Here is a 27,374-nt window from a genome sequence, read left to right as displayed (position 1 = left end):
TGAATATACGATACACATAAAACAGTTCCCTCAATAATTATTTATATCACTGTCAAATGACAAAACAAAGTGCAAGTAAAATCAGTTGAAAAGCACACCTCTTCTCACCCCCAGAACTAAAATCAGATGAATCTGGCATTATTTTCATCACATGAGAATAAACCTGTCAATTTAGCAAAGTATGGTCTTCATGAATAGATATCAGGTACCTGTATTGTAATCAGATATGGTTCTGTCGATAAACTTGTGGTCGATCTGAATACTAGACCATTCTGCACTGCTGCTATACGACCACCAGTTCATCTACCAAGTGGAGTCTTCATCATCAGGGTTCTTACTCATAACTTAAGACGCATACAAAAACACACCTCCAGGTAAATTGCTAAATAAAAACTAAAGCCACAAGATACCCCAAAAAATAAATAAGCAAAAATATAAATCACATACTTTGAAAGCTTTACAAAATAAAATATTTCCAATTGTTTGATCAACAATTCAATTTAAAAAAAAGGGAGACCATCCTTTTTCCTAATAAATAATTACAAAGCGATAGCACGCATTTAGCCATAAGCGACATGAAAACATTTCTCTTCAATCGAATGGTGACTGACATTGGCTTTGGGCCCCGCTCCCAACCTCCTCGGTTCTGTTCAGTCATTGGCCCATTTAGTAGCCACCGTTGCCAGTTAGTCCAGAACCATGAGAAGGACTGAAAGGTTGCAGAACGTTAGGACAGCCTTGGTCTCCTGCTTAGTCTTAGCAGTGCTTCTTTTATGTGGTGGAGATAAGAGGACAGGTAGCCGAGGCGTAGAGAGCCAGTTAAGGTTTGTGGGTGTTTTGCCTTCAGCCCCAGCCCAGCTGTCAATCAATCAGAGGACAGTTAGTGTCGCCACGGTTACCAGGCTCACAGGGGAAACCCCGTGTAACGCCACAGATGAACGACGTCTGGAACAGAAAAAAAAAAAAAAAAAAACACTCATTCAGTATGAAAAATGTATGCACTCACTAACTGTAAGTCGCTCTGGATAAGAGCGTCTGCTAAAATGACTAAAATGTAATGTTTCCAAACAAAGAGATTCTAACATTTAGCACTTTGGATATAAACATAAATGTCCTATTACCATCATTGTGATCAAAGAATGTTAGAATATGTCAAAACATATACAGATGTGTGACGCACGTGCAGATCAGTAATGCTGAAATAAAAGTGGACGACGACCAGAAGAGAGGTGGTGTTGTTGTTGTTGTTGTGTATAAATGTAAAAAAAACAGCAACTAACCATGTCAAGTCTGTCTTCTGGTTACGTCACCAGTCATCTCTTCTGCTCCTAGAAGGGCCCTGGAATGACTTGTTCTGGGGAGGAACAGACACGCAGTAAATCCCAGTAACACACAGTGAAACCAAACCGGAACAGTGAAAGGAGATCCCAGTGCACTGTGCACTACAATCATCACAGTGGGTGAGTGCTGGAGAAATCCAATCCCAACGTTCACTCTGATTTTGTGGGACCGTACAGAGCATGCAGTAGAGCTGTGTAGTCAGCGTCAGCATGAAGCAACGCTGAACTGAAGCAAGCCATACCTCATCTCAGCGATGTACAATAAAATCATAAAACGGAGGATTGCTAAAATTGTTGGCTCCGTGACAGCAAACTCTTTCACAAAGACAATCAATGAGACAGTGAGACAGAAAAAACACTGACAGCAACGGAGTGAGTGAATGAGATCAGCTTAGTAAGGATCAAACCTACCAGTCACTTCAATTAAAATCAACCCTCCATACCTTGTGCTTGGTGCATTTCATGGAGAAGTTCTCTTCATTGAGGACACAGTCTGTGGGGAGAAGAATGACTGGCTAAATGAAGACAGTTGGTGATTCATCAGACAGCAAAACAGCAGCTGAACCAGCCTCCACACATACCAACAGATATCATTCTTAAATGGAAGAAGTTTGGAACCACCAAGAGTCTTCCTAGTATTGAGTCAGGTTACAGACCATGTAACTAGGACTAAGACCCCCTAGACATAATGAGTCAGGTTACAGACCATGTAACCAGGACTAAGACCCCTAGACATAATGAGTCAGGTTACAGACCATGTAACCAGGACTAAGACCACTAGACATAATGAGTCAGGTTACAGACCATGTAACCAGGACTAAGACCCCTAGACATAATGAGTCAGGTTACAGACCATGTAACCAGGACTAAGACCACTAGACATAATGAGTCAGGTTACAGACCATGTAACCAGGACTAAGACCCCCTAGACATAATGAGTCAGGTTCCAGACCATGTAACTAGGACTAAGACCCCTAGACATAATGAGTCAGGTTACAGACCATGTAACTAGGACTAAGACCCCTAGACATAATGAGTCAGGTTACAGACCATGTAACCAGGACTAAGACCCCTAGACATAATGAGTCAGGTTACAGACCAGGTAACCAGGACTAAGACCCCTAGACATAATGAGTCAGGTTACAGACCATGTAACTAGGACTAAGACCCCTAGACATAATGAGTCAGGTTACAGACCATGTAACTAGGACTAAGACCCCTAGACATAATGAGTCAGGTTACAGACCATGTAACCAGGACTAAGACCCCTAGACATAATGAGTCAGGTTACAGACCATGTAACTAGGACTAAGACCCCTAGACATAATGAGTCAGGTTACAGACCAGGTAACCAGGACTAAGACCCCTAGACATAATGAGTCAGGTTACAGACCATGTAACTAGGACTAAGACCCCTAGACATAATGAGTCAGGTTACAGACCAGGTAACCAGGACTAAGACCCCTAGACATAATGAGTCAGGTAACAGACCATGTAACTAGGACTAAGGCCCCCTAGACATAATGAGTCAGGTTACAGACCATGTAACTAGGACTAGGACCCCTAGACATAATGAGTCAGGTTACAGACCATGTAACCAGGACTAAGACCCCTAGACATAATGAGTCAGGTTACAGACCATGTAACCAGGACTAAGACCCCCTAGACATAATGAGTGCAGCAAAATGAGTAGGCTAGTTATTGGTTTCATAACACTAAACCCACCTAACCAGACAGACTGTCTGTTCTAATAAGATGTAAAGCAACATTATGATAAATCACGTCTCAGAACTGACTACGAACAACATTCAATCAGTCACTGAGGTGGCTCAAACTTCTAGACTGATTGCAACCAGGTCCCATCTGAAAGTCTTGGCACGCGACAGACTGCAGTCACAGGCCCTCTCCTTAACACTTCAGCTCCACTAGAAGTGGTGCATTGCTTTGCCCTCAGCGTCATGTCATTGTGATGTTGTTTTGAGAGCAGAGAGGAAGAGGAGAGGAAGAGGAGCAGAGAGGAAGAAGAGAGGAGCAGAGAGGGAGAGGAGTAGATGGGGAGAGGAGCAGAGGGGAAGAGGAGAGAAGATGAGGGGGGGAGAGGAGAAGAGGAGCAGAGAGGAAGAGGAGCAGAGAGGAAGAGGAGAGGGGGAAGAGGACAGGAGAAGAAGAGAGGAGCAGAGGAGAGAGGAGCAGAGGAGAGAAGTGGGGAAGGGGAAGAGGAGAGGGGAAGAGGAGAGGGGAAGAGGAGAGGGGAAGAGGAGAGGGGAAGGGGAAGAGGAGAGGGGAAGAGGAGAGGGGAAGAGGAGAGGGGAAGGGGAAGAGGAGAGGGGAAGAGGAGAGGGGAAGAGGAGAGGGGAAGGGGAGAGGGGAAGGGGAGAGGGGAAGAGGAGAGGGGAAGAGGAGAGGGGAAGGGGAGAGGGGAAGGGGAGAGGGGAAGAGGAGAGGGGAAGGGGAGAGGGGAAGGGGAAGAGGAGAGGGGAAGGGGAAGAGGAGAGGGGAAGGGGAAGAGGAGAGGAGAGGGGGAAGAGGAGAGGGGAAGAGGAGAGGGGAAGGGGAGAGGGGAAGGGGAGAGGGGAAGAGGAGAGGGGAAGAGGAGAGGGGAAGGGGAGAGGGGAAGGGGAGAGGGGAAGAGGAGAGGGGAAGGGGAAGAGGAGAGGAGAGGGGGAAGAGGAGAGGAGAGGGGGAAGAGGAGAGGGGAAGAGGAGAGGGGAAGGGGAGAGGGGAAGGGGAGAGGGGAAGAGGAGAGGGGAAGGGGAAGAGGGGAAGGGGAAGAGGAGAGGGGAAGGGGAAGAGGAGAGGGGAAGGGGAAGAGGAGAGGAGAGGGGGAAGAGGAGAGGGGGAAGAGGAGAGGGGAAGAGGAGAGGGGAAGGGGAAGAGGAGAGGGGAAGAGGAGAGGGGAAGAGGAGAGGGGAAGAGGAGAGGGGAAGAGGAGAGAAGAGGAGGGGAAGAGGAGAGAAGAGGAGGGGGAGAGGAGAGAAGAGGAAGAGGAGAGGGGAAGAGGAGAGAAGAGGAAGAGGAGAGGGGAAGAGGAGAGAAGGGGAAGAGGAGAGAAGAGAAGAAGAGGAGAGGGGAAGAGGAGAGAAGAGAAGAAGAGGAGAGAAGATAATATTTATTATGGCATTTGCTCTGCACCCAATCCTACAGCAAATCAGCAATCTGTTCTCTGGCTCACCCGACCTTTGTTGATTGACAGTTTGCTGGTCCAATCAGAGTTCAGAGTGTGCGTTTCACTAGCCAATCTGTTGCACTTTTTATTGCAAAGGCGACGCTGCGGCTACTGCCTCTTGCTGCGTGGAGAGTAATCCACAGAGGCTCTGTGCCACAAAATAAGTCCAGAGTCTTGAGGCTCCAAGTCAAGTCTCAAATTATTTTATTTTCTGTCGAGTCTCAAGTCAAATTTGTGAGACAAGGAGACTCACCTGATGGTCCCAGCAGCGGATAAGGACAGAGGAAGAGACTCACCTGATGGTCCCAGCAGGGGATAAGGACAGAGGAAGAGACTCACCTGATGGTCCCAGCAGGGGATAAGGACAGAGGAAGAGACTCACCTGATGGTCCCAGCAGGGGATAAGGACAGAGGAAGAGACTCACCTGATGGTCCCAGCAGGGGATAAGGACAGAGGAGGAGACTCACCTGATGGTCCCAGCAGGGGATAAGGACAGAGGAAGAGACTCACCTGATGGTCCCAGCAGGGGATAAGGACAGAGGAGGAGACTCACCTGATGGTCCCAGCAGGGGATAAGGACCGAGGAGGAGACTCACCTGATGGTCCCAGCAGGGGATAAGGACAGAGGAGGAGACTCACCTGATGGTCCCAGCAGGGGATAAGGACAGAGGAGGAGACTCACCTGATGGTCCCAGCAGCGGATAAGGACAGAGGAGGAGACTCACCTGATGGTCCCAGCAGGGGATAAGGACAGAGGAGGAGACTCACCTGATGGTGCCAGCAGGGGATAAGGACAGAGGAGGAGACTCACCTGATGGTCCCAGCAGGGGATAAGGACAGAGGAGGAGACTCACCTGATGGTCCCAGCAGGGGATAAGGACAGAGGAAGAGACTCACCTGATGGTCCCAGCAGGGGATAAGGACAGAGGAGGAGACTCACCTGATGGTCCCAGCAGGGGATAAGGACAGAGGAAGAGACTCACCTGATGGTCCCAGCAGGGGATAAGGACAGAGGAAGAGACTCACCTGATGGTCCCAGCAGGGGATAAGGACAGAGGAGGAGACTCACCTGATGGTGCCAGCAGGGGATAAGGACCGAGGAGGAGACTCACCTGATGGTCCCAGCAGGGGATAAGGACAGAGGAGGAGACTCACCTGATGGTGCCAGCAGGGGATAAGGACCGAGGAGGAGACTCACCTGATGGTCCCAGCAGCGGATAAGGACCGAGGAGGAGACTCACCTGATGGTCCCAGCAGGGGATAAGGACAGAGGAAGAGACTCACCTGATGGTCCCAGCAGGGGATAAGGACAGAGGAGGAGACTCACCTGATGGTCCCAGCAGGGGATAAGGACCGAGGAGGAGACTCACCTGATGGTCCCAGCAGCGGATAAGGACAGAGGAGGAGACTCACCTGACTGTAGAGAACACCTGTAGTGATACTTGTTGGGGCATCCTTTGAAGAAGCAGCCCAAAGTGGCACCTGGGTTATGGCAGCGAGAACACGTCTGAAAACAGGAAATACAATCAATTGGTTTTGGCTTGTGTTACGGGCCAAGACCAAAGAACAGCTGCTATTTATTATTATTTTTATAAAAAAAAAAAAAAAATTATTAGTATTTTGCATTGCTAAACAGAGATCTAACACTATTACATACTACCTAAATGTTAAATAGTAAACAGGTTACAACAGCAGACATAGTCCCCCATGGGAGATCGCTATATGTTCACCCCAATCGTAAATCAATAAAGACCAACAAACACAGAGATACATCCGTTTCTATCCTGCAGGATTTACTCTTACCGTCTCCTGAGCCACCTTGACCGCCTCTTCAAGGCCGTAGACCCTCCCCTTCACCAGGAACACACCTGCAGACCAGATGCTGCAGTCCTCGTGGAGCCAGTACTCAAACTGGTCCAGAGGCACCACAGGGGGGATGTACCAGTCATCCACTGCAGCCCCGGCCTCAGATGTAACCCCAGGCCCAGCCTCAGTCCTGGCCCTCTTAGCTCGAGGGCTGCCTGAGGGGTCACTGTCACTGGTCCACCTCCCCAGCCGGCCCTCCTGGTTCAGCCGGGGGCCAGGTTTGTGGGGCCAGGGGACCCCCGGGGGCCGAGCACACTTTCTGCCCTGGCCTCTCACGCTGCAGGAGGAGTCAGAGTCACTGAAATCCTCCTCCTCTTCGAGGCCTGCTTTGCTAGCTGGGGCTTTAGTGCTGGGTCTGTATCCCTCAGGGTAGTAGGGCCCGTGGAGGTCCCCCAGGTCCATGGCGTTAGCCGAGCCTCCACAAAGGCAGCAGACCAGGGAGCTGTGGTACTGGCTGTGGGTGGAGATGCGGCCCAGGTGGAGGCAGGAGGTGGAGGGTACAGCCCCTGGGATGAAACCTCCGGATCCTGAGCCTCCAGCCTGCTGTTGCCCCTGGCCCTTCTGCCTGGGCTTCTCCTCCTCTGGGTAGTTGATGACAGCACAGTTGGCGGGGGAGGTGGAGGAAGGCTTACGCTCCACGTGGATGAACGGAGAGAAGGTTTCCACCCTCACGTCCCTCTTCTCCTCCTTGTAGTTGATGTATTTTAGTTTGATCTCAGGTTCCTGAGGGGAGAACATAGAAGACTGATCCAGTCTGGGTTTCTTCCGTTTCTTCTTGGGAGCAGGGGCCTTCCTTGATTTGGCTGTGGCAGAAGCTGGTTCACTGCTTGCGGTCTTAGCTTTATGCTTCCCGGGTTTCTTTGGAGATGCTTTAAGTGACGGTGATACAGTCAGTACATCCACCTCAGAGGAGGGCTCTGGACCTGACTCTCTGTGTTCCATCTCCTTCTCTGAATCACTGTCTGGAGCAAAGGGCAGGCTGGAGGTTATGGGAAATGTGCTGTGGTTGTTTGGGTATTTTGGAAAACGGGTGTGTTCAGAATCTGAGGTAGACTCTTTGCAGCTGTCTGCGTTCATGTAAATGCTATCCATACGACCTGTCGGTGAGGCTACTGCTGCCTTTACTTTAGCCTCTCCCTCTGCGCTAGATGCTGCTTTATTCTGGACCTTCTTCTTCACTACAGACAAGGTCTGTTTGTTAGGACTAACACCGGCTTTAGATGGACTGCTCTGGGTCAGGGGATTTGTCTGAGGATGGGCCTTTGAGGCCTTGTGCTTCTTAGTGGATCCTTTATACCAGTTAGGGTTTATGTTCATCACTATGGCCTCTAACCTGGTTCCCCTGCCAGAGCGAGGGGCGAGTTGTTTCCTCTCAGAAGTCCTCTGCTCTGCCTTCACATTACCATTCAGGTGAGTAGCAGCCGTCTGCCTGGGCTTCTTTTCTAAAACCTCTGGCACAGCGCTCTCGTCTTCTGTCAAGTCAACAATAGGCTCCGGAGCTGCCTTGGGTTTCTGGTAGTCCTCGCTGTAATCTAACCTTGGTGTATTATCCCCATTAGACCTTGTCCCCTGTACTGCAGACAGCCCAGGCCCTCCTCTCTCCAGCTCATCCCAGCGGGTATCAGACATCTCGTCTGCTAAAGAATTCTCAGCGCAGGGTGAGCAGGAGGCCTGAGACAGAATGAAACCGTCCTCTACGTCATGCAGTGAGACAGAGGGAGAGACCGGGTCCTCCAGAGGGCTGATATACTCCCTATTTGGAGAACACAGGTCCCTGGGACTCCTGCTGTCCTGCATCAGGACTGGCTCCTCTGTTCTAGAGATGAGAAAAATAAGTTCTGAAGCCCTCCTCTGTCCCTCCTCCATGTCTGTAGTGAGAGACTCTGGGGAGGAATCGACACAGATGGCAGAGTTGGACCAGCTGCTACTACCCTGGTCGTTCTGCAATCCTTCGTTGTCTGTGTCCTGAGAAAGAGTGCGTTCCATTGAACTCCCTCTCTGTTGAGGCTTGTATTTCTCCACTCCTCCGTTACTTGCAACTCGATCGCCATTGATTTCATGAGACTGCTGTATCAGACAAACTCTTGGGACATTCTCACCCACCACCTGGGCTGGAGGGATAGAGTCAAACATTTCAGACCGAGGCGCTAAGCCCAGAGGCCTATCCACCTGCTGCAAGTAGCCATCCATTGTTGAGAACCTGCTGATCGACGGGACGCCGTAGAGAGGGGAATGCTGGGAGAGAGTGTCATGGGTGGAGAAGACATGAGACCGGCTCACATACGAGAGGGTGACTGTAGTGTTGGAGAAGGCATTGTCCGGCTGGATCTGGTCTACTGGTTGAAGCATATGGTCAGTCTCGGGGAAGGAGAGTCCCTTGCTGCTCCCAGAGTTTGGGTACCAGCTGGGAGGCTTGACCACCCGTAGGGCCTCCATGGAGTTGGCTTTCAGGAGGCATTCCTCACCTTTTCTGGTCAGGTCCATCACAGCGGGAAGGCTACGGGTGGAGGAGAGGTCCTGTGGCTGTAAATCATCCGAGTCCCCCAGCGGTTTCTCCATAGCAACTGAAATTGAGCAGAAATACAGGAAGGTTGGATAAATACATGACATTGAAATGATCGAGCTGACCTCAGTGGGAACATGACTGGATATAGGCCAAGATTGGGTTCTATCATCAACACCAAGCACATTGGTGAATTGCAACTTTATCTAGCTAGCTAGCTGCAGAGTACAGACAACAAGCAGCTAGCTATCATGCATATCAAATAGATTTAGCTAGCTAAATATCTTCGGTGAAAATCTACTTTCAGAGTGCAACAAGCACTGCACACAAGTCAGAGCTAAACGCTAAACGTGAACTAAAGTTGTTTTCGTTGGCTGTAAGCGTTCACGCAGTTTTCCGTTAGTACCGTTCAAAGTAATGCAGTTGACGTGATATCAGCTAGAATGTTGCAGATTCATTAAGTGGCTGGTTATGCGTTGGCACTAGCAGCTACAGTACAACCTGACTTCGGAAAAGTGGCCAAAATAATACAAGTGTAAACTGAAAATGCATCAAAATAATTTAGATGGGGTTAAGAAAAGATATAGTGACAAAAGTTAGCAAACTGGCTCCGAACCTTTTTTTCACAAACAAATACATTTAGCTAGCTACATTTCTGTTTAGCTAACTTTCCGTAACCTGGAATGACAGCTGACAGTCCCATGCTAGCTGCTACTAGCTAGTTAAATGTTTTGTCGTTAGTCAAATGGGTTATGACTAGGGAGTAGAGCTACGACCAGAAGTGACTTTTCCCGTAACAGGTTAGGAGAATTAACATGGCAGGTTAAGAGATTTAAATTAAGGTTGGGGAAAAGGGTTAGGATTTAACTAAAACGCTCTCCTAACCTGTTACCAAAAGTCACTTCCGGTCGTAGGTGTACTCCCTCAAGTCCAGCTACGACCAGTCAAATGTGAAGGATGATTCGTGCCACAACAAGAAGAACTACAGTACCTCGCTAGTTATCAGATTAACCTAGTTGTGTATACAGGATACGTGTTATGGTTTGGTTAGTTCATGTAACCAGTTCACGATGTTCACTAAACTAAACTGGCTAGGTAGTTAGCCGCTTACCACAAAACAATGTCGCATTCCATTCCCTTCTAAAAGTTGCACCTTATCAAATACTCTTCTAAACTGACCAGTTTAATCTGTAGCTGATATGGTAACGTCCTTTTATTGGGAAATAATGGTGGATGGCTGGTGGTTATAATAATGCAATCATTGAATATTTGCTGGTTTTTGCCATTCAGTGTTGGGGATCGATTTCCCGCAAACCACGGAGGGGTGGAGTGATGCATTTATTGGATGAAGCTAGCTAGCTACCGACTTTGATTTATTCATGGTTTCCTAGCTAGCTTGCTAAGCTAATTTGCTAGGCCCTTCGTATGAAACAAAAGAGCGAGCATACTGCCCTGCCGGAGACTGAAACTTACCCAAACAGGAAGGAGTGGGGGGCTTTACAAAAATCAAATTCAACAGTGAGTCCCACCCAGCATCTTGGTCAAGAGCCAATCTACCTCTTGTACCCTAAAACTCCGAATTAGATGTTTGAAAAACTCCTCATTTGTGTCAGTAAACGGGATAAAAAAAAAAAAATCCCTGTACTTTCCTGGACGCGCGTAAACTGCGCAGCATTTCAAGTCAGCGCTTGTCAGCTCTCAGCTGGCGATCACAGTGAAGCATTATGGGAAGTTGGGAAACGACGAAACTTCATAGACAGTCATTGGGACGAAAGCTGGCAGAGTTGCTTTTCATCGGCAGGTTTTCTTGTCATGGTCCTTAATTTATAAGCATACTTTTTTCCCCACACATATATTATATATGGAATAATCGGGACATATTGTATAAAAATACTTATTTGTTTTTAGAATATTAGCAACGAAATAATATCCTATTGGTGAGCCAACTTGTAAATGCAGAGGGTCTTTTAATTAATTATAAGGAATTCTTACCACTTTACAAGATCCCTGTAACACCTAAATATTTTGCCATTGTTTTAGATGCCATTCCCTCAGGTGTTGCTTTATTATTCAGGAACGTGTCAAGACCTGACCTTCAGAACATACAGTTGAAGTCGGAAGTTTACATACACCTTAGCCAAATACATTTAAACTCAGTTTTTCACAATTCCTGACATTTGATCCTAGTAAAAATTCCCTGTTTTAGGTCAGTTAGGATCACCACTTTATTTTAAGAATGTGAAATGTCAGAATAATAGTACAGAGAATTATTTATTTCAGCTTTTATTTATTTCATCATATTCCCAGTGGATCAGAAGTTTACATACACTCAATTAGTATTTGGTAGCATTGCCTTTAAATTGTTTAACTTGGGTCAAATGTTTCGGGTAGCCTTCCACAAGCTTCCCACAATAAGTTGGGTGAATTTTGGCCCATTTCTCCTGACAGAGCTGGTGTAACTGAGTCAGGTTTGTAGGCCTCCTTGCTCGCACACGCTTTTTCAGTTCTGCCCACACATTTTCTATAGGATTGAGGTCAGGGCTTTGTGATGGCCACTCCAGTACCTTGACTTTGTTGTCCTTAAGCCATTTTGCCACAACTTTGGAAGTATGCTTGGGGTCATTGTCCATTTGGAAGTCCCATTTGCGACCAAGTTTTAACTTCCTGACTGATGTCTTGAGATGTTGCTTCAATATATCCACATAATTGTCCTTCCTCATGATGCCATCTATTTTGTGAAGTGCACCAGTCCCTCCTGTAGCAAAGTACCCCCACAGCATGATGCTGCCACCCCTGTGCTTCACGGTTAGGATGGTGTTCTTTGGCTTGCAAGCATCCCCCTTTTTCCTCCAAACATAACGATGGTCATTATGGCCAAACAGTTCAATTTTTGTTTCATCAGACCAGAGGACATTTCTCAAAAAAGTAAGATCTTTGTCCCCATGTGCAGTTGCAAACCGTAGTCTGGCTTTTTTATGGCGGTTTTGGAGTAGTGGCTTCTTCCTTGCTGAGCGGCCTTTCAGGTTATGTCGATATAGGACTTGTTTTACTGTGGATATAGATACTTTTGTACCTGTTTCCTCCAGCATCTTCACAAGGTCCTTTGCTGTTGTTCTGGGATTGATTTGCACTTTTCGCACCAAAGTACGTTCATCTCTAGGAGACAGAACGCGTCTCCTTCCTGAGTGGTATGACGGCTGCGTGGTCCCATGGTGTTTATACTTGTGTACTATTGTTTGTACAGATGAACGTGGTACCTTCAGGCGTTTGGAAATTGCTCCCAAGGTTGAACCAGACTTGTGGAGGTCTACAAAATGTTTTCTGAGGTCTTGGCTGATTTCTTTTGATTTTCCCATGATGTCAAGCAAAGAGGCACTGAGTTTGAAGGTAGGCCTTGAAATACATCCACAGGTACACCTCCAATTGACTAAAATGATGTCAATTAGCCTATCAGAAGCTTCTAAAGCCATGACATAATTTCTGGAATTTTCAAAGCTGTTTAAAGGCACAGTCAATTTAGTGTATGTAAACTTCTGACCCACTGGAATTATAAGTGAAATAATCTGTCTGTAAACAATTGTTGGGAAAATTACGTGTGTCATGCACAAAGTAGATGTCCTAACCGACTTGCCAAAACTACAGTTTGTTAACAAGAAATGTGTGGAGTGGTTGAAAAACGAGTTTTAATGACGCCAACCTAAATGTATGTAAACTTCCGATTTCAACTGTACCTACGATTAACCCTGTTGACTCATCAGTAGGAAAGATTCGTTTTTCTTTGTCCATTCAACAACAATAGAGCTATACGAGCCTTGTTTCAACAGGATGTTGTAACTATAAACCTTATTATAAAGCCTTATTGGAATGTTTTTATTGATAAAATCTTTTGGAAAAAAGTTTGGATGTTGCCACACACATAACTACTTAATAACAAAATTAAGGAAGTTTCTTTTTAAATTATTCATAAATATTATCCTGCCAACCACTATATGAAGAAGTAAAAAAAATGTACTGCTTGGATTCTTTACCAATGATAGAAATAAGTTGAAACAATTGTATGTAATTCACTTCATTATTATTTGCCAAATTTCATATTCACAAATGTACATTTACATTTTCTTACCTTACAAAAATTAATATAACTATATTTTAAGACATTTAAATACTCTACCAGCAAAAAAGCTGGTAGAATTATGTGTGCTTATGTCCCCTAAAGATCCTTGTGTAATGTGATATTATGCCCCCTAGCCCAATTGTCCTTTGTATATTCTTTTAAAATTATATACTTGTGTTCCCCCATGTACTTTTTGTACTGATTTGTTAATAATAAAAAAATAAAAACGGCAGAGTTCAATACATGAATGTTGTATGTCATTTTACTTGAGTGAGACAACTTGTATGGTGTGAAAAGGTTTGCCGTGAGTCATATATTAACTATATATTATAGACATTTCCATTAGTGCTGAGCGATTAGTGCTTTTTGAGGTTGGTTCAGTTCGATTATTAAAACATTATCATGGTTTTCGATTTCGGTTTTGATTATTTGGGTTGAATGCTGTAACACAGAATAAAACAATTAATAAAAGCCCCATGATGGTAGTGACTGCCCATTACTGCTTATCACTTATTAACCATCCTTTATTCACATGACTTTACTTTAATAAAATATTTCAGTTGTTGTGTATTATACATTTGTTTTATTTGATGACTTTATTTAATTCCAAGTCGTCATCTCACAGTGGCTTGTATTCATGGAGGCCAAGGGAAGCCAGTCTTCCCCAAAAAATTGACAACAAAGAAAATAAATAAAAAATAATGTATCTTTCGTCTCTCTGTGTTTCACTGTAGAAAGCATCCGAGCGGCTGAATCACTGTGTTTCACTGTAGAAAGCATCCGAGAGGCTGAATCACTGTGTTTCACTGTAGAAAGCATCCGAGAGGCTGAATCACTGTGTTTCACTGTAGAAAGCATCCGAGAGGCTGAATCACTGTGTTTCACTGTAGAAAGCATCCGAGAGGCTGAATCACAGTGTTTCACTGTAGAAAGCATCCGAGAGGCTGAATCACTGTGTTTCACTGTAGAAAGCATCCGAGAGGCTGAATCACTGTGTTTCACTGTAGAAAGCATCCGAGAGGCTGAATCACTGTGTTTCACTGTAGAAAGCATCCGAGAGGCTGAATCACTGTGTTTCACTGTAGAAAGCATCCGAGCGGCTGAATCACTGTGTTTCACTGTAGAAAGCATCCGAGCGGCTGAATCACTGTGTTTCACTGTAGAAAGCATCCGAGAGGCTGAATCACAGTGTTTCACTGTAGAAAGCATCCGAGAGGCTGAATCACTGTGTTTCACTGTAGAAAGCATCCGAGAGGCTGAATCACTGTGTTTCACTGTAGAAAGCATCCGAGAGGCTGAATCACTGTGTTTCACTGTAGAAAGCATCCGAGAGGCTGAATCACAGTGTTTCACTGTAGAAAGCATCCGAGAGGCTGAATCACAGTGTTTCACTGTAGAAAGCATCCGAGAGGCTGAATCACTGTGTTTCACTGTAGAAAGCATCCGAGCGGCTGAATCACAGTGTTTCACTGTAGAAAGCATCCGAGAGGCTGAATCACTGTGTTTCACTGTAGAAAGCATCCGAGCGGCTGAATCACAGTGTTTCACTGTAGAAAGCATCCGAGAGGCTGAATCACTGTGTTTCACTGTAGAAAGCATCCGAGAGGCTGAATCACTGTGTTTCACTGTAGAAAGCATCCGAGAGGCTGAATCACAGTGTTTCACTGTAGAAAGCATCCGAGCGAGCCAAACAGCGCCCCTCTGTCTCTTTGTGTGTAGGCCATCTATCTGATGCTGTCTGGTCCAAAAGAGTATGACATTGTTGCCGCCCGTAGCATTGTATGCAAGGGAGCCAGCGAGCACTTGGCCTCCCTTGATAAAAAAAGTATAAAAGAATTGCCAATGAGCTAAACTGAGTGAGCTCAACTGTGAATGGTAATAGCACACCAAAAAAAATGTGTTGAGGGAAGTGTTGAGGGAAGCCAGTTTGGATTTGGCATCACTCCTATCAATTCACATCTAGAGCATACTTCATTGACAGAAACAACTTGAATTGTTGCATCTATACTGAAAAAAAATATAAATGCAACCATTTCTAAGATTTTGCTGAGTTACAGTTCATATAAGGAAATCAGTCAATTTAAATAAATAAATTAGGCCCTAATCTATGGATTTCACATGACTGGGCAGGGGCACAGCCTGGGAGGGCCTGGGAGGGCATAGGCCCACCCACTGGGGGAGCAAGGCCCAGGCAATCAGAATGAGTTTTAAAAAGGCTTTATTACAGACAGAAATACCCCAAAGTTGACATCAGCAAACCACTCGCCCACACGACACCATACACGCTGTCTGCCATCTGCCTGGTACAGTTAAAAATGGGATTCATCTGTGAAGAGCACACTTCTCCAGCGTGCCCAGTGGCCATCGAAGGTGAGCATTTGCCCACTGAAGTCGATTACGACGCCAAACTGCAGTCAGGTCAAGACCCTGGTGAGGACGACGAGCACACAGATGAGCTTCCCTGGGACGGTTTGTGTAAAACCCCCAGTTTCATCAGCTGTCCGGGGGGCTGGTCTCAGACCATCCCACAGGTGAAGAAGCCAGATGTGGAGGTCCTGGGCTGGCGTGGTTATACGTGGTCTGGGGAGGTCCTGGGCTGGCGTGGTTATACGTGGTCTGGGGAGGTCCTGGGCTGGCGTGGTTATACGTGGTCTGGGGAGGTCCTGGGCTGGCGTGGTTATACGTGGTCTGGGAGGTCCTGGGCTGGCGTGGTTATACGTGGTCTGGGGAGGTCCTGGGCTGGCGTGGTTATACGTGGTCTGGGGAGGTCCTGGGCTGGCGTGGTTACACGTGGTCTGGGGAGGTCCTGGGCTGGCGTGGTTATACGTGGTCTGGGGAGGTCCTGGGCTGGCGTGGTTATACGTGGTCTGGGGAGGTCCTGGGCTGGCGTGGTTATACGTGGTCTGGGGAGGTCCTGGGCTGGCGTGGTTATACGTGGTCTGGGGAGGTCCTGGGCTGGCGTGGTTACACATGGTCTGGGGAGGTCCTGGGCTGGCGTGGTTACACGTGGTCTGGGGAGGTCCTGGGCTGGCGTGGTTACACGTGGTCTGGGGAGGTCCTGGGCTGGCGTGGTTACACGTGGTCTGGGGAGGTCCTGGGCTGGCGTGGTTACACGTGGTCTGGGGAGGTCCTGGGCTGGCGTGGTTATACGTGGTCTGCGGAGGTCCTGGGCTGGCGTGGTTACACGTGGTCTGCGGAGGTCCTGGGCTGGCGTGGTTACACGTGGTCTGGGGAGGTCCTGGGCTGGCGTGGTTATACGTGGTCTGGGGAGGTCCTGGGCTGGCGTGGTTATACGTGGTCTGGGGAGGTCCTGGGCTGGCGTGGTTATACGTGGTCTGGGGAGGTCCTGGGCTGGCGTGGTTATACGTGGTCTGGGGAGGTCCTGGGCTGGCGTGGTTATACGTGGTCTGGGGAGGTCCTGGGCTGGCGTGGTTATACGTGGTCTGCGGTTTTGAGGCCGGTTGGACGTACTGCCAAATTCTCTAAAACGATGTTGGAGGTGGCTTATGGTAGAGAAATTAACATTCAATAACCTGGCAACGGCTCTGGTGGACATTCCTGCAGTCAGAATGCCAATTGCACGCTCCATCAAAAACTTGAGACATCTGTGGCATTGTGTTGTATGACAAAACTGTAGATTTTAGAGTGGCCTTTTATTGTCCCTAACACAAGGTGCACCTGTGTAATGATCATGCTGTTTAATCAGCTTCTTGATATGCCACACCTGTCAGGTGGATGGATTATCTTGACAAAGGATAGAATGTTCACTAACAGGGATGTAAGCAAATTTGTGCACAGAATTTGAGAAGAATAAGCTTTTCATGCATATGGAACATTTCTGGGATCTTTTATTTCAGCTCATGAAACACGGGACCAACACTTTACATTTTATGCATTTATATTTTTGTTCAGTGTACATATTAAATTACCCTTTGAGGTTTTCATTCAGTTTGACTTACTGTATCTTCAGATCGTCTTTGTGGCAGCCACATTTATTTTTAGACAAGCACAAGAGACCAATTATAAGCCATTATCAAACATCTGCTAACAGAGGTCACATATGACAACACAGAAAAACATTTGATAAACAATGTTAACCTCACCAACAATGGCCTCCAGTCTTCTTATGTCAAGGGCCTACTTGGCAACAGGTCAAAAGAGGTAAGTAGAATAGGTAAGTATATCAATATGAACATACTGTATATTTGCACACAAACACAGACTTATTAGCTAGCATGACAGAGGCTACATAGCTACATTTCAATGGGGATAGCAAACAGCTAGGCTAAACACAAATCTCTATAACAACAAAACAGCTAACCGTTTAGGTAGGCAATCTTTTTGATGTGGTAAAAAGTTATATAAAGGTCTTAACGACATGAAAGTATTCATAAAACATAATGGAAAGTTCAATTTACAGATGGTTCCAGCAATGAAAGACACCATGACAAAGGATGGAAGATGATTACATTCAGGTTTGTCAAAAATAGTAGTTAGCTAACAACCAACTACTTCCTGTTTTGTCTTCTGCGGTTGCGAAAAGTGTAGTCTGGCTCTACATCAAGTAGTGCAAATCTCTACCTGATTACTGGAAACTACTGTTTTCCTACTGAACACTGCAAAACTCTACTTGTGTATCTTGAGTAGTGCACGAACTACACATTCACTACAAGTCTATAGTCACTACTGCACCAATTACGTTTTGTGTAGTAATTCAGTAGTACTTTTTCATGAGGGAAGATGTCTTTGTTTTTAAAAGTATTTTTTTTATTTAGAAAATGTGGAGAAGGTTGTGTAGATCTGTTGGAAAGAAATCCAATTTAATCCCTTTTTAGATGTAATTTTAAGGCAGCAAAAATGTGAAGAATGTGCAAGGGGTGTGTAGACTTTCACTAGACACCGTAAGAGTTCTCTCTGGGCAGCTGAGCAATGAAATAGCAGACAGAAAAAAATCTACTTGACTGGGGCCCTTGAGAGAAAAGTGTTGCAGTGTATAATTCGTTTAATCAGTTTGGAAAAAGATTAATACAGTTTAGTAGATTAAAAACACTCAAACTAAAAAGACAGGGTGCAAAAATATTTATTGCTAATAAACCTGTTGTCAGTTGGTGTACATTTGCTGTATATTTACAACAGTAGAATACATAGGGATGGACATGTGAGACAAAACACACTTAAATAAATACAAAGGGACTGCCACTGAACAAGACTACAGACATAACTGACTGCAACACGACATCCTCCCCTACAGATGTGCCAATACGATTACAGAGAGAAGAATGGAAATATATTTATATTATAAATCAGCTAATCCCATCCGTTCTGTATCATTTTTAAAATGGTCCTGTTTCAGAAAACATTCTATGATGTTAATAGATCATCATATACAAGCCAACACCTCGGGCAATGAAGGAGCAACATCCAACGTAGCAGATAGTTTACTTGTACAATGATGCAGGCAAACATTTTCTTTCCATAGCTTGTTAAGCGGGTGAAGGGAAGCGACCGCATGTGGACACTGACCTCACCTAGCATAAACACGCAGGCCTGAAGGCAAGATTGTTCCTACGGTTTTGCTCATGTAAGTAATTATTCCATCAGCATTATTGTAGTTGTATTTAGCCTTTACAACATTACATTTATTCCTTCGGCTATTAACACAAGACTAAGGAGTTTAAACAGTAGCTTACACTGTCATCTTTTTTAGTGTATGCATGATAGATGCTTCATTAAAAACCGTACAGAGTATTTACAGTAAGCCATGGCGATGAAAACAAATTGTCATAGTAACTGAAGTGCACGGAATGAGCCTAGACATAAAATTCAATCTTCATACCATGTTTTTTTTTTTTGTTTTTTTTATATACGACGTGTGTGTGTGTGTGGTGACCAGTGTGTTTCTAAATAAGTAATTACAGAAAAAATATAGTGGCCTTTCTAAACATGCAGCAGGGTGGCTGGAGCGGTGCGACACAGGCCACGCTGTCAGAACTCCTTAGTGTCTTTGTCAAACAGGTGGAGGCGCTGCTCGGCAGTGAGCCCTTCCTTAAGACTCTGGGGGGGAGGGGAGGACAGGAGAGGAGAGAGAGAGAGACCGAGAGACAGAGAGAGAGACAGAGAGACAGAGAGAGAGACAGAGAGACAGAGAGAGAGACAGAGAGACAGAGAGACAGAGAGAGAGAGAGAGAGAGAGAGAGAATGTTAATGACGGTGGCCAGGTTTAACTGTGACTTTCTGGTGAACAGGACTGAATCCTTGACGAGGAAGCAGATTGATGCAAACAGAGACGTGCACAAATTTCTGTCACTGGTAAAACTGATATGTCTCTGTAGTCCCACTGGTGCCAACGAAAAGGTGATCCCATTCAAACCCATTATCAATATGTGATTTTGGCTGTTAATGTGTGTGATCCAGAGGGCTTTTCTCTCATTCCGTACCCCTCATTCGTACCATAAACGTGGGGCAATAATAACGTAATACTCTTCTATCCACACCCAGAGTGACGTTGGAGACAATTTAGAATGAGCAAAAGGGGGTATAGTGATTATTTCTGGGTGACACACTGCTGAAGGGTGAACATATAAACATAATGGTGGTACACCAATGGATGCACTCCTATTGGTGGTAGTCTGGTTTGGTAAGTGACCAATAAGGAGAAAGGTAGTCCTTTAGGGCAGAGGGCATATCACAAGACACAGACTGAGGAGAGAAGGTGGGGGGGGACGACGACGACGACGACGACACACTTCTCTCCACATATTATACAATCATTTTAACCCACAATCAAATAGCACACAGGGATTTGTTTCAAGGTTTTAAGAGTAAAATATATTTTTTAACTGCCAATGGAGCCACACAATACAGTACATTCACCTGCTGGGGGAATTAAAAAGTTGCAGTGTAACGCAGTAGTTAACCTGAAGGTGGCATTGTGTCACAGCTCATTGGCACTTGGTTCCAACTGAACTGTTCTCACACACAACCTTCAGCTGTGGGAGACTTCTCTACTGGGTAAAGCACATGAAAGATGTCTTATTCAGGTGTTAAGAAGGCGTACCTTTGACCTCATGGTGCGCTCGGCGCGTTTGGCTGCAGCAGCCGCCATCTTGAGAATGTCAGGGTTGCTTTTGGACTTCATGATATCTGAGGAGAGATAAGACAACTACTTTAAAAAGACAAGTCCTTTGGAAAAGAGGGCTACTGCGGCTTCTGTCCAGTTTACTATAGACACTACTGTAATAAACGGACTTCTCTGGCTGCTTGTTGTAAGGAGGTCAGTGGGTTGCAAGTCGGAGACTATATTTGACATTGAGACATCTTCTTGTGTAAATGCAGAGACCAAATTCAAATGTTGAGGCATTGTGGCACATTGGTTATGACTGAAACAAAAGGCTCAGGGTTTTGGTCAAAGGTAGTGCACTAAGTAGGGACTAGGGTACCATTTGGTAACACACACATGGAGTAGAAGGCTAGAAAGTCTTCTATATTCCTACCGTATCCTCCTGCCCTCTCCACCTCCTCTAGTGAGGGTTCCCCCAGTGCATCGTGGGCCAGCTGCAGCTGTTCTCGGAGCCTCCCTAGGTCTCTCTCTGCTTTGGCCCTCACGATGCTCAGCTCCGTGTAGATGTCCTTGTACTTGTCCGTCGCATACTTCTTATCCTGGAGGGACAAATGATACATTGTTTAAGGTGGTAGGGTGAGGAATACAACCTCAGCATAAAATAATGAGAAAAGAGCATAAAATACATTGAGAAAGTCTAAAAAGCAGTTTTAGGTAACTTGGGTCTTGGGACTTACTCGTTGTGCGGCCTGGAGTTCATCCTTCAGAGAGTTGATCTCCTGTTTTAGATACTGGACCTCTGACTCCTTCACCCTCAACATCACCTGCAACAGACCAAAACGGTAAGATTAAGGGGTATAAACTTCAGCTGTGCATAAAAGCAACGCACACTTTCGACAAACAGGAAGACTTCAGCGCATTTAAAATCGTCCAATCTTATGTTCACCTCGAGCGGAGCTTACCTCTAGCTCGTACAGTTCCTTCCCATGTGTGATGTTGCAGGTGTTTCCACCCCCGTCTTCAGTGGCCATAGAGCGCATCTTCGTGATCTCTGCAGCTAGACGGTTGTTGAGCTCCTACAGACACAAGGCACATGTCATGGTAAGTGTGAGGACTATTACCTGGTTGTGTGTGCGTGTACCTGTGTGTGTGTGGGCGCGTGTACCTGTGTGTGTGTGCGCGTGTACCTGGGTGTGTGTGTGTGCGCGTGTACCTGGGGGTGTGTGTGTGTGCGCGTGTACCTGGGTGTGTGTGTGTGCGCGTGTACCTGGGTGTGTGTGTGCGCGCGTGTACCTGGGTGTGTGTGTGCGCGCGTGTACCTGGGTGTGTGTGTGCGCGCGTGTACCTGGGTGTGTGTGTGCGCGCGTGTACCTGGGTGTGTGTGTGCGCGCGTGTACCTGGGTGTGTGTGTGCGCGCGTGTACCTGGGTGTGTGTGTGTGCGCGCGTGTACCTGGGTGTGTGTGTGCGCGCGTGTACCTGGGTGTGTGTGCGCGTACCTGGGTGTGTGTGCGCGTGTACCTGGGTGTGTGTGTGTGCGCGTGTACCTGGGTGTGTGTGTGCGTGTGTGTACCTGGGTGTGTGTGTGTGTGCGCGCGTGTGTACCAGGGTGTGTGTGTGCGCGTGTGTACCAGGGTGTGTGTGCGCGCGTGTACCTGGGTGTGTGTGCGCGCGTGTACCTGGGTGTGTGTGCGCGCGTGTGTGTACCTGGGTGCGTGTGTGTACCTGGGTGTGTGTGCACGTGTACCTGGGTGTGTGTGCGCGTGTACCTGGGTGTGTGTGTGTGTGTGTGTGTGTGTGTGTGTGTGCGTGCGTGCGTGCGTGTACCTGGGTGTGTGTGCGCGCGTACCTGGGTGTGTGTGCGCGTGTACCTGGGTGTGTGTACCTGGGTGTGTGTGTACACCTGGGTGTGTGTGTGTGCGCGTGTACCTGGGTGTGTGTGTGTGCGCGTGTGTGTACCTGGGTGTGTGTGTACCTGGGTGTGTGTACCTGGGTGTGTGTGTGTGTGTGTGTGTACCTGGGTGTGTGTGTGTGTACCTGTGTGTGTGTGTCCCTGGGTGTGTGTGTGTACCTGGTTGGGTGTGTGTGTGTACCTGGGTGTGTGTGTACCTGGTTGTGTGTGTGTGTACCTGGGTGTGTGTGTGTGTGTACCTGGGTGTTTGTTAGTGCCTGGTTGTGTGTGTGTACCTGGTTGTGTGTGTGTGTGTACCTGGGTGTTTGTTAGTGCCTGGTTGTGTGTGTACCTGGTTGTGTGTGTACCTGTGTGTGTGTACCTGGTTGTGTGTGTGTGTACCTGGTTGTGTGTGTGTATACCTGGGAGTGTGTGTACCTGGGTGTGTGTGTGTACATGTGTGTGTGTGTGTGTGTGTGTACCTGGGTGTGTGTGTGTGTGTGTGTGTGTACCTGGGTGTGTGTGTGTGTGTGTACCTGGGTGTGTGTGTACCTGGTTGTGTGTGTGTGTACCTGGGTGTGTGTGTGTGTGTACCTGGTTGTGTGTGTGTGTGTGTACCTGGGTGTGTGTGTGTACCTGGGTGTTTGTTAGTGCCTGGTTGTGTGTGTACCTGGTTGTGTGTGTGTGTACCTGGTTGTGTGTGTGTGTACCTGGGTGTGTGTGTACCTGGGTGTGTGTGTGTGTACCTGGGTGTGTGTGTACCTGGGTGTGTGTGTGTGTACCTGGGTGTCTGTTAGTGCCTGGTTGTGTGTGTGTACCTGGTTGTGTGTGTACCTGGTTGTGTGTGTGTGTACCTGGGTGTTTGTTAGTGCCTGGTTGTGTGTGTACCTGGTTGTGTGTGTGTACTTGGTTGTGTGTGTGTGCATACCTGGTTGTGTGTGTGTGTGTGTACCTGGTTGTGTGTGTGTGTGTGTACCTGGTTGTGTGTGTGTACCTGGTTGTGTGTGTGTGTGTGTGTGTACACCTGTGTGTGTGTGTGTGTGTACCTGGGTGTTTGTTAATGCCTGGGTGTGTGTGTGTGTGTACCTGGTTGTGTGTGTGTGTGTACCTGGTTGTGTGTGTGTGTGTACCTGGTTGTGTGTGTGTGTGTACCTGGTTGTGTGTGTGTGTGTGTACCTGTGTGTGTGTGTGTGTACCTGGGTGTTTGTTAATGCCTGGGTGTGTGTGTGTGTGTACCTGGGTGTGTGTGTGTGTGTGTACCTGGGTGTTTGTTAGTGCCTGGGTGTGTGTGTGTACCTGGTTGTGTGCGTTGAGCTCCTGGTTCTCCCTCTGACACTGTCTGAGGGCCTGTCTCTCAGCCTCCAGGGCCTGGGCCAGGTGGGCGTTCTCCAGGCACTTCTGAGAATACTGCTCAGACAGCACCTCGATCTCCCTCTGGAACGAACACAGCTCCTCTCTGGAGAAAAAGAGAAAGAAAGAAAGAACAAGAGGGATAGGGAAAGAGAGGGAAAGAGAGGGAGGGGGAGAGAGAGAGGGAAAGAGAGAGAGGGAAAGTCAGAGAGGGAACGAGAGAGGGTGAGAGAGAGGGAAAGAGAAAGAGAGAGAGGGGGAGAGAGAGAGGGGAAAGAGAGAGAGGGAAAGTCAGAGAGGGAACGAGAAAGGGTGAGAGAGAGGGAAAGAGAAAGAGAGAGAGGGAAAGAGGGAGAGGGGGAGAGAGAGAGGGGAAGAGAGAGAGGGGGAGCGAGAGAGGGAAAGAGAGAGAGGGGGAGAGAGAGGGAAAGAGAGAGAAAGAGAGAGGGGGAGAGAGAGAGGGAAACAGAGAGAGAGAAAGTCAGAGAGGGAACGAGAGAGGGAAGGAGAGAGGGTGAGAGAGAGGGAAAGAGAAAGAGGGAAAGAGAGAGAGGGGGAGAGAGAGAGGGGGAGCGAGAGAGGGAAAGAGGGAGAGGGGGAGAGAGAGGGAAAGAGAGAGAAAGAGAGAGAGGGGGAGAGAGAGAGGGAAAGAGAGGGAGGGGGAGAGAGAGGGAAAGAAAGAGAGGGAGAGAGAGGGAAAGAGAAAGAGGGAAAGACAGAGAGGGTGAGAGAGAGAGAAGGAAAGAGAGAGGGAGAGAGAGAGAGGGGGAGAGAGAGAGGGGAAAGAGAGAGAGGGGGAGCGAGAGAGGGAAAGAGGGAGAGGGGGAGAGAGAGGGAAAGAGAGAGAAGAGAGAGAGGGAAAGAGAGGGGGAGAGAGTGAAAGAGAGGGAGGGGGAGAGAGAGGGAAAGAAAGAGAGGGAAAGAGAGAGGCAAAGAGAGAGAGGGAAAGAGAGAGAGGGAAAGAGAGAGTGGGAAAGGGAGAGTGGGAAAGGGAGAGGGGGGAGAGAGAGAACACAGGAAAACACTCAGTAAATCAGACAATACAAGGCAACACACTCAGCCAATCAATATCATACATTTACCACCCAATACCACACTCAGCCAATCAATATCATACATTTACCACCCAATACCACACTCAGCCAAACAATTCCATACATTTACCACCCAATACCACACTCAGCCAATCAATATCATACATTTACCACCCAATACCACACTCAGCCAAACAATTCCATACATTTACCACCCAATACCACACTCAGCCAATCAATTCCATACATTTACCACCCAATACCACACTCAGCCAATCAATTCCATACATTTACCACCCAATACCACACTCAGCCAATCAATACCATACATTTACCACCCAATACCACACTCAGCCAATCAATATCATACATTTACCACCCAATACCACACTCAGCCAAACAATTCCATACATTTACCACCCAATACCACACTCAGCCAATCAATTCCATACATTTACCACCCAATACCACACTCAGCCAATAAATTCCATACATTTACCACCCAATACCACACTCAGCCAATCAATTCCATACATTTACCACCCAATACCACACTCAGCCAATCAATACCATACATTTACCACCCAATACCACACTCAGCCAAACAATTCCATACATTTACCACCCAATACCACACTCAGCCAAACAATTCCATACATTTACCACCCAATACCACACTCAGCCAATCAATTCCATACATTTACCACCCAATAACACACTCAGCCAATCAATACCATACATTTACCACCCAATCAATACCATACATTTACCACCCTCTCTTTTCCCTCATAATAGCTGACCAAAGGAAACAGCAGCACAGAGCATAGAAAACCCCTTCATTCTGTAGGGCGAGTTGGAAAACACCAGACTTAGTTCAGCAACTCCTTCCTTCATATTTTAGTTCTGGCCTGACACTGGAGCTTCAGTCTATTCAGAGGCCAGACAGACTGGGCCAGACTGCTGCTAATCAGTTCCTTAATCAACCCCAGACAGACGGATGGAACTGGAACCGTCTTCGGTCTGTAATTCCGAGTTTGGCAAGGTCACCCAGCTGCCACCTTAGTTCCAGGTTGCCCTGGTTACAGCTGGCAAGGCACAGCCAGTCACAGTCACATACTGGCTTCGTTCCCATGGCGCTGGGTTGGGTTTGAAGTTCAATAAAAAAAAAACAGCATCACAAAATTAAAGTTATTTATCTGAAATATCCCCATTTTTGACGGATGATGGACAACATTCTCCCCCCCCCCCCCCCCCCAACTCAGTTTTTCTCCTCAAACTGACAGGAATGAAACATTTTCATAAATCGGCCATGTCAGGGCATCTGCAGTTACACCTGTGACTGAGGTGAGACGTGTCATACGATAACAAGCACTCTGGCCACCTGAGGAGAAATACCGGCACAAAGGTCAAAACTAGTCATCAGCCCAAGCCGTATAAACTCAGAGACCTCTTGATAACGAAGAGACCCTCTTTGGGACTGAACTGGGGATAGAAGGAGGACGCCGGATTGGCGCACATTCAACAAAATCTGACCTACCAAAGTGGATATTCGTCAAATCCGTCATGATTGATGCATTATAACAGGCCCACAATGTGGGTACTGAAGTCACATTTTGATATCATTTGGCTGTTTTCTCTGCATAACATTTAGAAGTTGTCCCTTTTCAGGTTTAGAAGAAGTACCTGCTAAATGCTAACTCCCGTTCGTATTCACTGGTAACATACCTTGTACACAGACATCGGTGGTGGTAGTCAGTCATTTTGAACTGTAATGCAGTTGATTGGTGACGACGTTATGAACATGTATTGGGGTTGACATCCATACAAGCATTATCCTACGATTTTTTACCTCAAAATAGTGTGAAATACACATATAAACAACAGGCTAAATGTAGGAGACTCTGGATCTTTCCGCCTGCGTTTCCATGGCATTTCCATCGTTTTGGTTGATTTTGATTGACCTCTTTATGATTGACCTCTTTATGACCTCTCGCATGTATGGGTCGTTCAATGAATAGAGCACATTTTGGGTAGTGTATCTTGGTCACAAAAAGCAAGTAATTTCACCTCATTTTAACATTGTCATAAAGAGCACATGTTCAACTCCATAAAAAAAAAAAAACATGTTTTCCCATCATAAATATGATTTATTACTATATTAAGTGCCAATAAAAGGCCATTCAAGTAACAGAGTTGACCGTAACAGGGTTGAGGTTTTCATCTTAAAACAGCAATGAATCCCCTTGTAACAGGGGGGCTGGAAGCTTGTTGTGTGCAAAAGGGAGGGTCGTTTAAATGCAAGCTTCACAATCTTTTTAAATTGTTAAAACATTTCTAGCCTGTCTATGGGTAACAGGGTTGACGTGTTATGCTCGACACGCTCAGTTTTCCACCACTAAACACCAGGAAATGGCCAAAAAGATTAGAACCAGCGCACCTGCTTTTACACTATGATTTGACTATCAGATGATCGAAACTTGACATTTTGGGGTTAAGTGGTTTAAAAACTTCCTAGAAGTTGCAGATTTTTGGAACTTTAGCAAGTCTTTACTCATATAAAAATCGGATTTATTGAAATTTCCACGGTCTTTATTAAAGGGCACTTCATAAAGGCATTTAATTCAATATTGGTGCACAATTTCTCCTTAAAATATCAAAAGGGACGCAAAATGTACCCGTATGTTGTAAGGCAGTTCTTTGGGACTGATGGGGACTTAAGTCCTCAGTTTTGACTCAAGAGGAATAGTAAACATTGTAAATATTGACTCAAGAAGAGTCAGGACTGGAAAATTGAGTCTTGACTCTTATTGAAGAGTGTACGATCTCGGAGAGTCTCTGTGTGTAGTATAATGTGCTTGTGGTACTGAGGGGATATGACAACTTTAAGATAATATGGTCTTGGAGATGGTAATATGCTTGCAGTACTGAGGGGACATGATATCACATTTTATCACAAATCAATTTATAACATTTTTGATTTTTTTGTCTCTCACTGTTCAAATAAACCTACCATTAAAATTATAGACTGATCATTTCTTTGTCAGTGGGCAA

The 27,374-nt window shown here is 46.4% G+C and overlaps 2 protein-coding genes across 4 annotated transcripts in view; both read right to left on the bottom strand.

Moving 5' to 3' along the window:
• Positions 1-20: 20 nt before the first annotated feature.
• LOC311131869 (uncharacterized protein) lies at positions 21-10,560 on the bottom strand. Of its 2 annotated transcripts, none has more exons than XM_084164992.1 (6): positions 10,350-10,560; positions 6,311-8,937; positions 5,921-6,014; positions 1,784-1,833; positions 1,281-1,354; positions 21-945 (listed from the first exon to the last, which is right to left on the bottom strand). In XM_084164992.1, the coding sequence occupies exons 2-5, from the start codon at positions 8,930-8,932 to the stop codon at positions 1,307-1,309; spliced, it is 2,814 nt and encodes a 937-aa protein (XP_084021118.1). In that variant the 5' UTR covers positions 8,933-8,937; positions 10,350-10,560; the 3' UTR covers positions 21-945; positions 1,281-1,306. The 2 variants fall into 2 exon arrangements, with proteins under 2 accessions (XP_084021118.1, XP_084021119.1); XM_084164993.1 differs by lacking the exon at positions 10,350-10,560 and adding an exon at positions 9,762-9,844.
• Positions 10,561-18,054: 7,494 nt separating this feature from the next.
• LOC311136087 (myosin phosphatase Rho-interacting protein-like) overlaps positions 18,055-27,374 on the bottom strand; it is a 58,933-nt gene continuing 49,613 nt past the window's right edge. For both annotated transcript variants that reach the window (XM_084170167.1, XM_084170168.1), the window contains 6 exons: positions 23,236-23,395; positions 21,013-21,126; positions 20,788-20,874; positions 20,484-20,649; positions 20,048-20,133; positions 18,055-19,044 (listed from right to left, as the gene is read on the bottom strand). In XM_084170167.1, the coding sequence (XP_084026293.1) occupies positions 18,976-19,044; positions 20,048-20,133; positions 20,484-20,649; positions 20,788-20,874; positions 21,013-21,126; positions 23,236-23,395 (682 nt within the window). In that variant the 3' untranslated portion in view covers positions 18,055-18,975. The remainder of the gene's footprint in view (positions 19,045-20,047; positions 20,134-20,483; positions 20,650-20,787; positions 20,875-21,012; positions 21,127-23,235; positions 23,396-27,374) is intronic.

This window comes from Coregonus lavaretus, assembly GCF_964263955.1.
Source record: "Coregonus lavaretus genome assembly, chromosome: 1".
NCBI lineage: Eukaryota > Metazoa > Chordata > Actinopteri > Salmoniformes > Salmonidae > Coregonus > Coregonus lavaretus.
Note: the sequence above shows the minus strand (reverse complement) of the source record. Positions and strands in the feature narration are given on the sequence as shown.

Bases quoted from the DNA above. Each gene is read 5' to 3' on its own strand.
- LOC311131869 (XM_084164992.1), bottom strand. From the start codon at position 8,932: ATGGAGAAACCGCTGGGGGACTCGGATGATTTACAGCCACAGGACCTC. The intron at 1,834-5,920 runs GTGAGTCTCCTC...TTCTCCCCACAG, and splicing joins CAGGTGTTCTCTACAGTCAG to ACTGTGTCCTCAATGAAGAG. The intron at 1,355-1,783 runs GTATGGAGGGTT...GTTCCTCCCCAG, and splicing joins TGAAATGCACCAAGCACAAG to AACAAGTCATTCCAGGGCCC.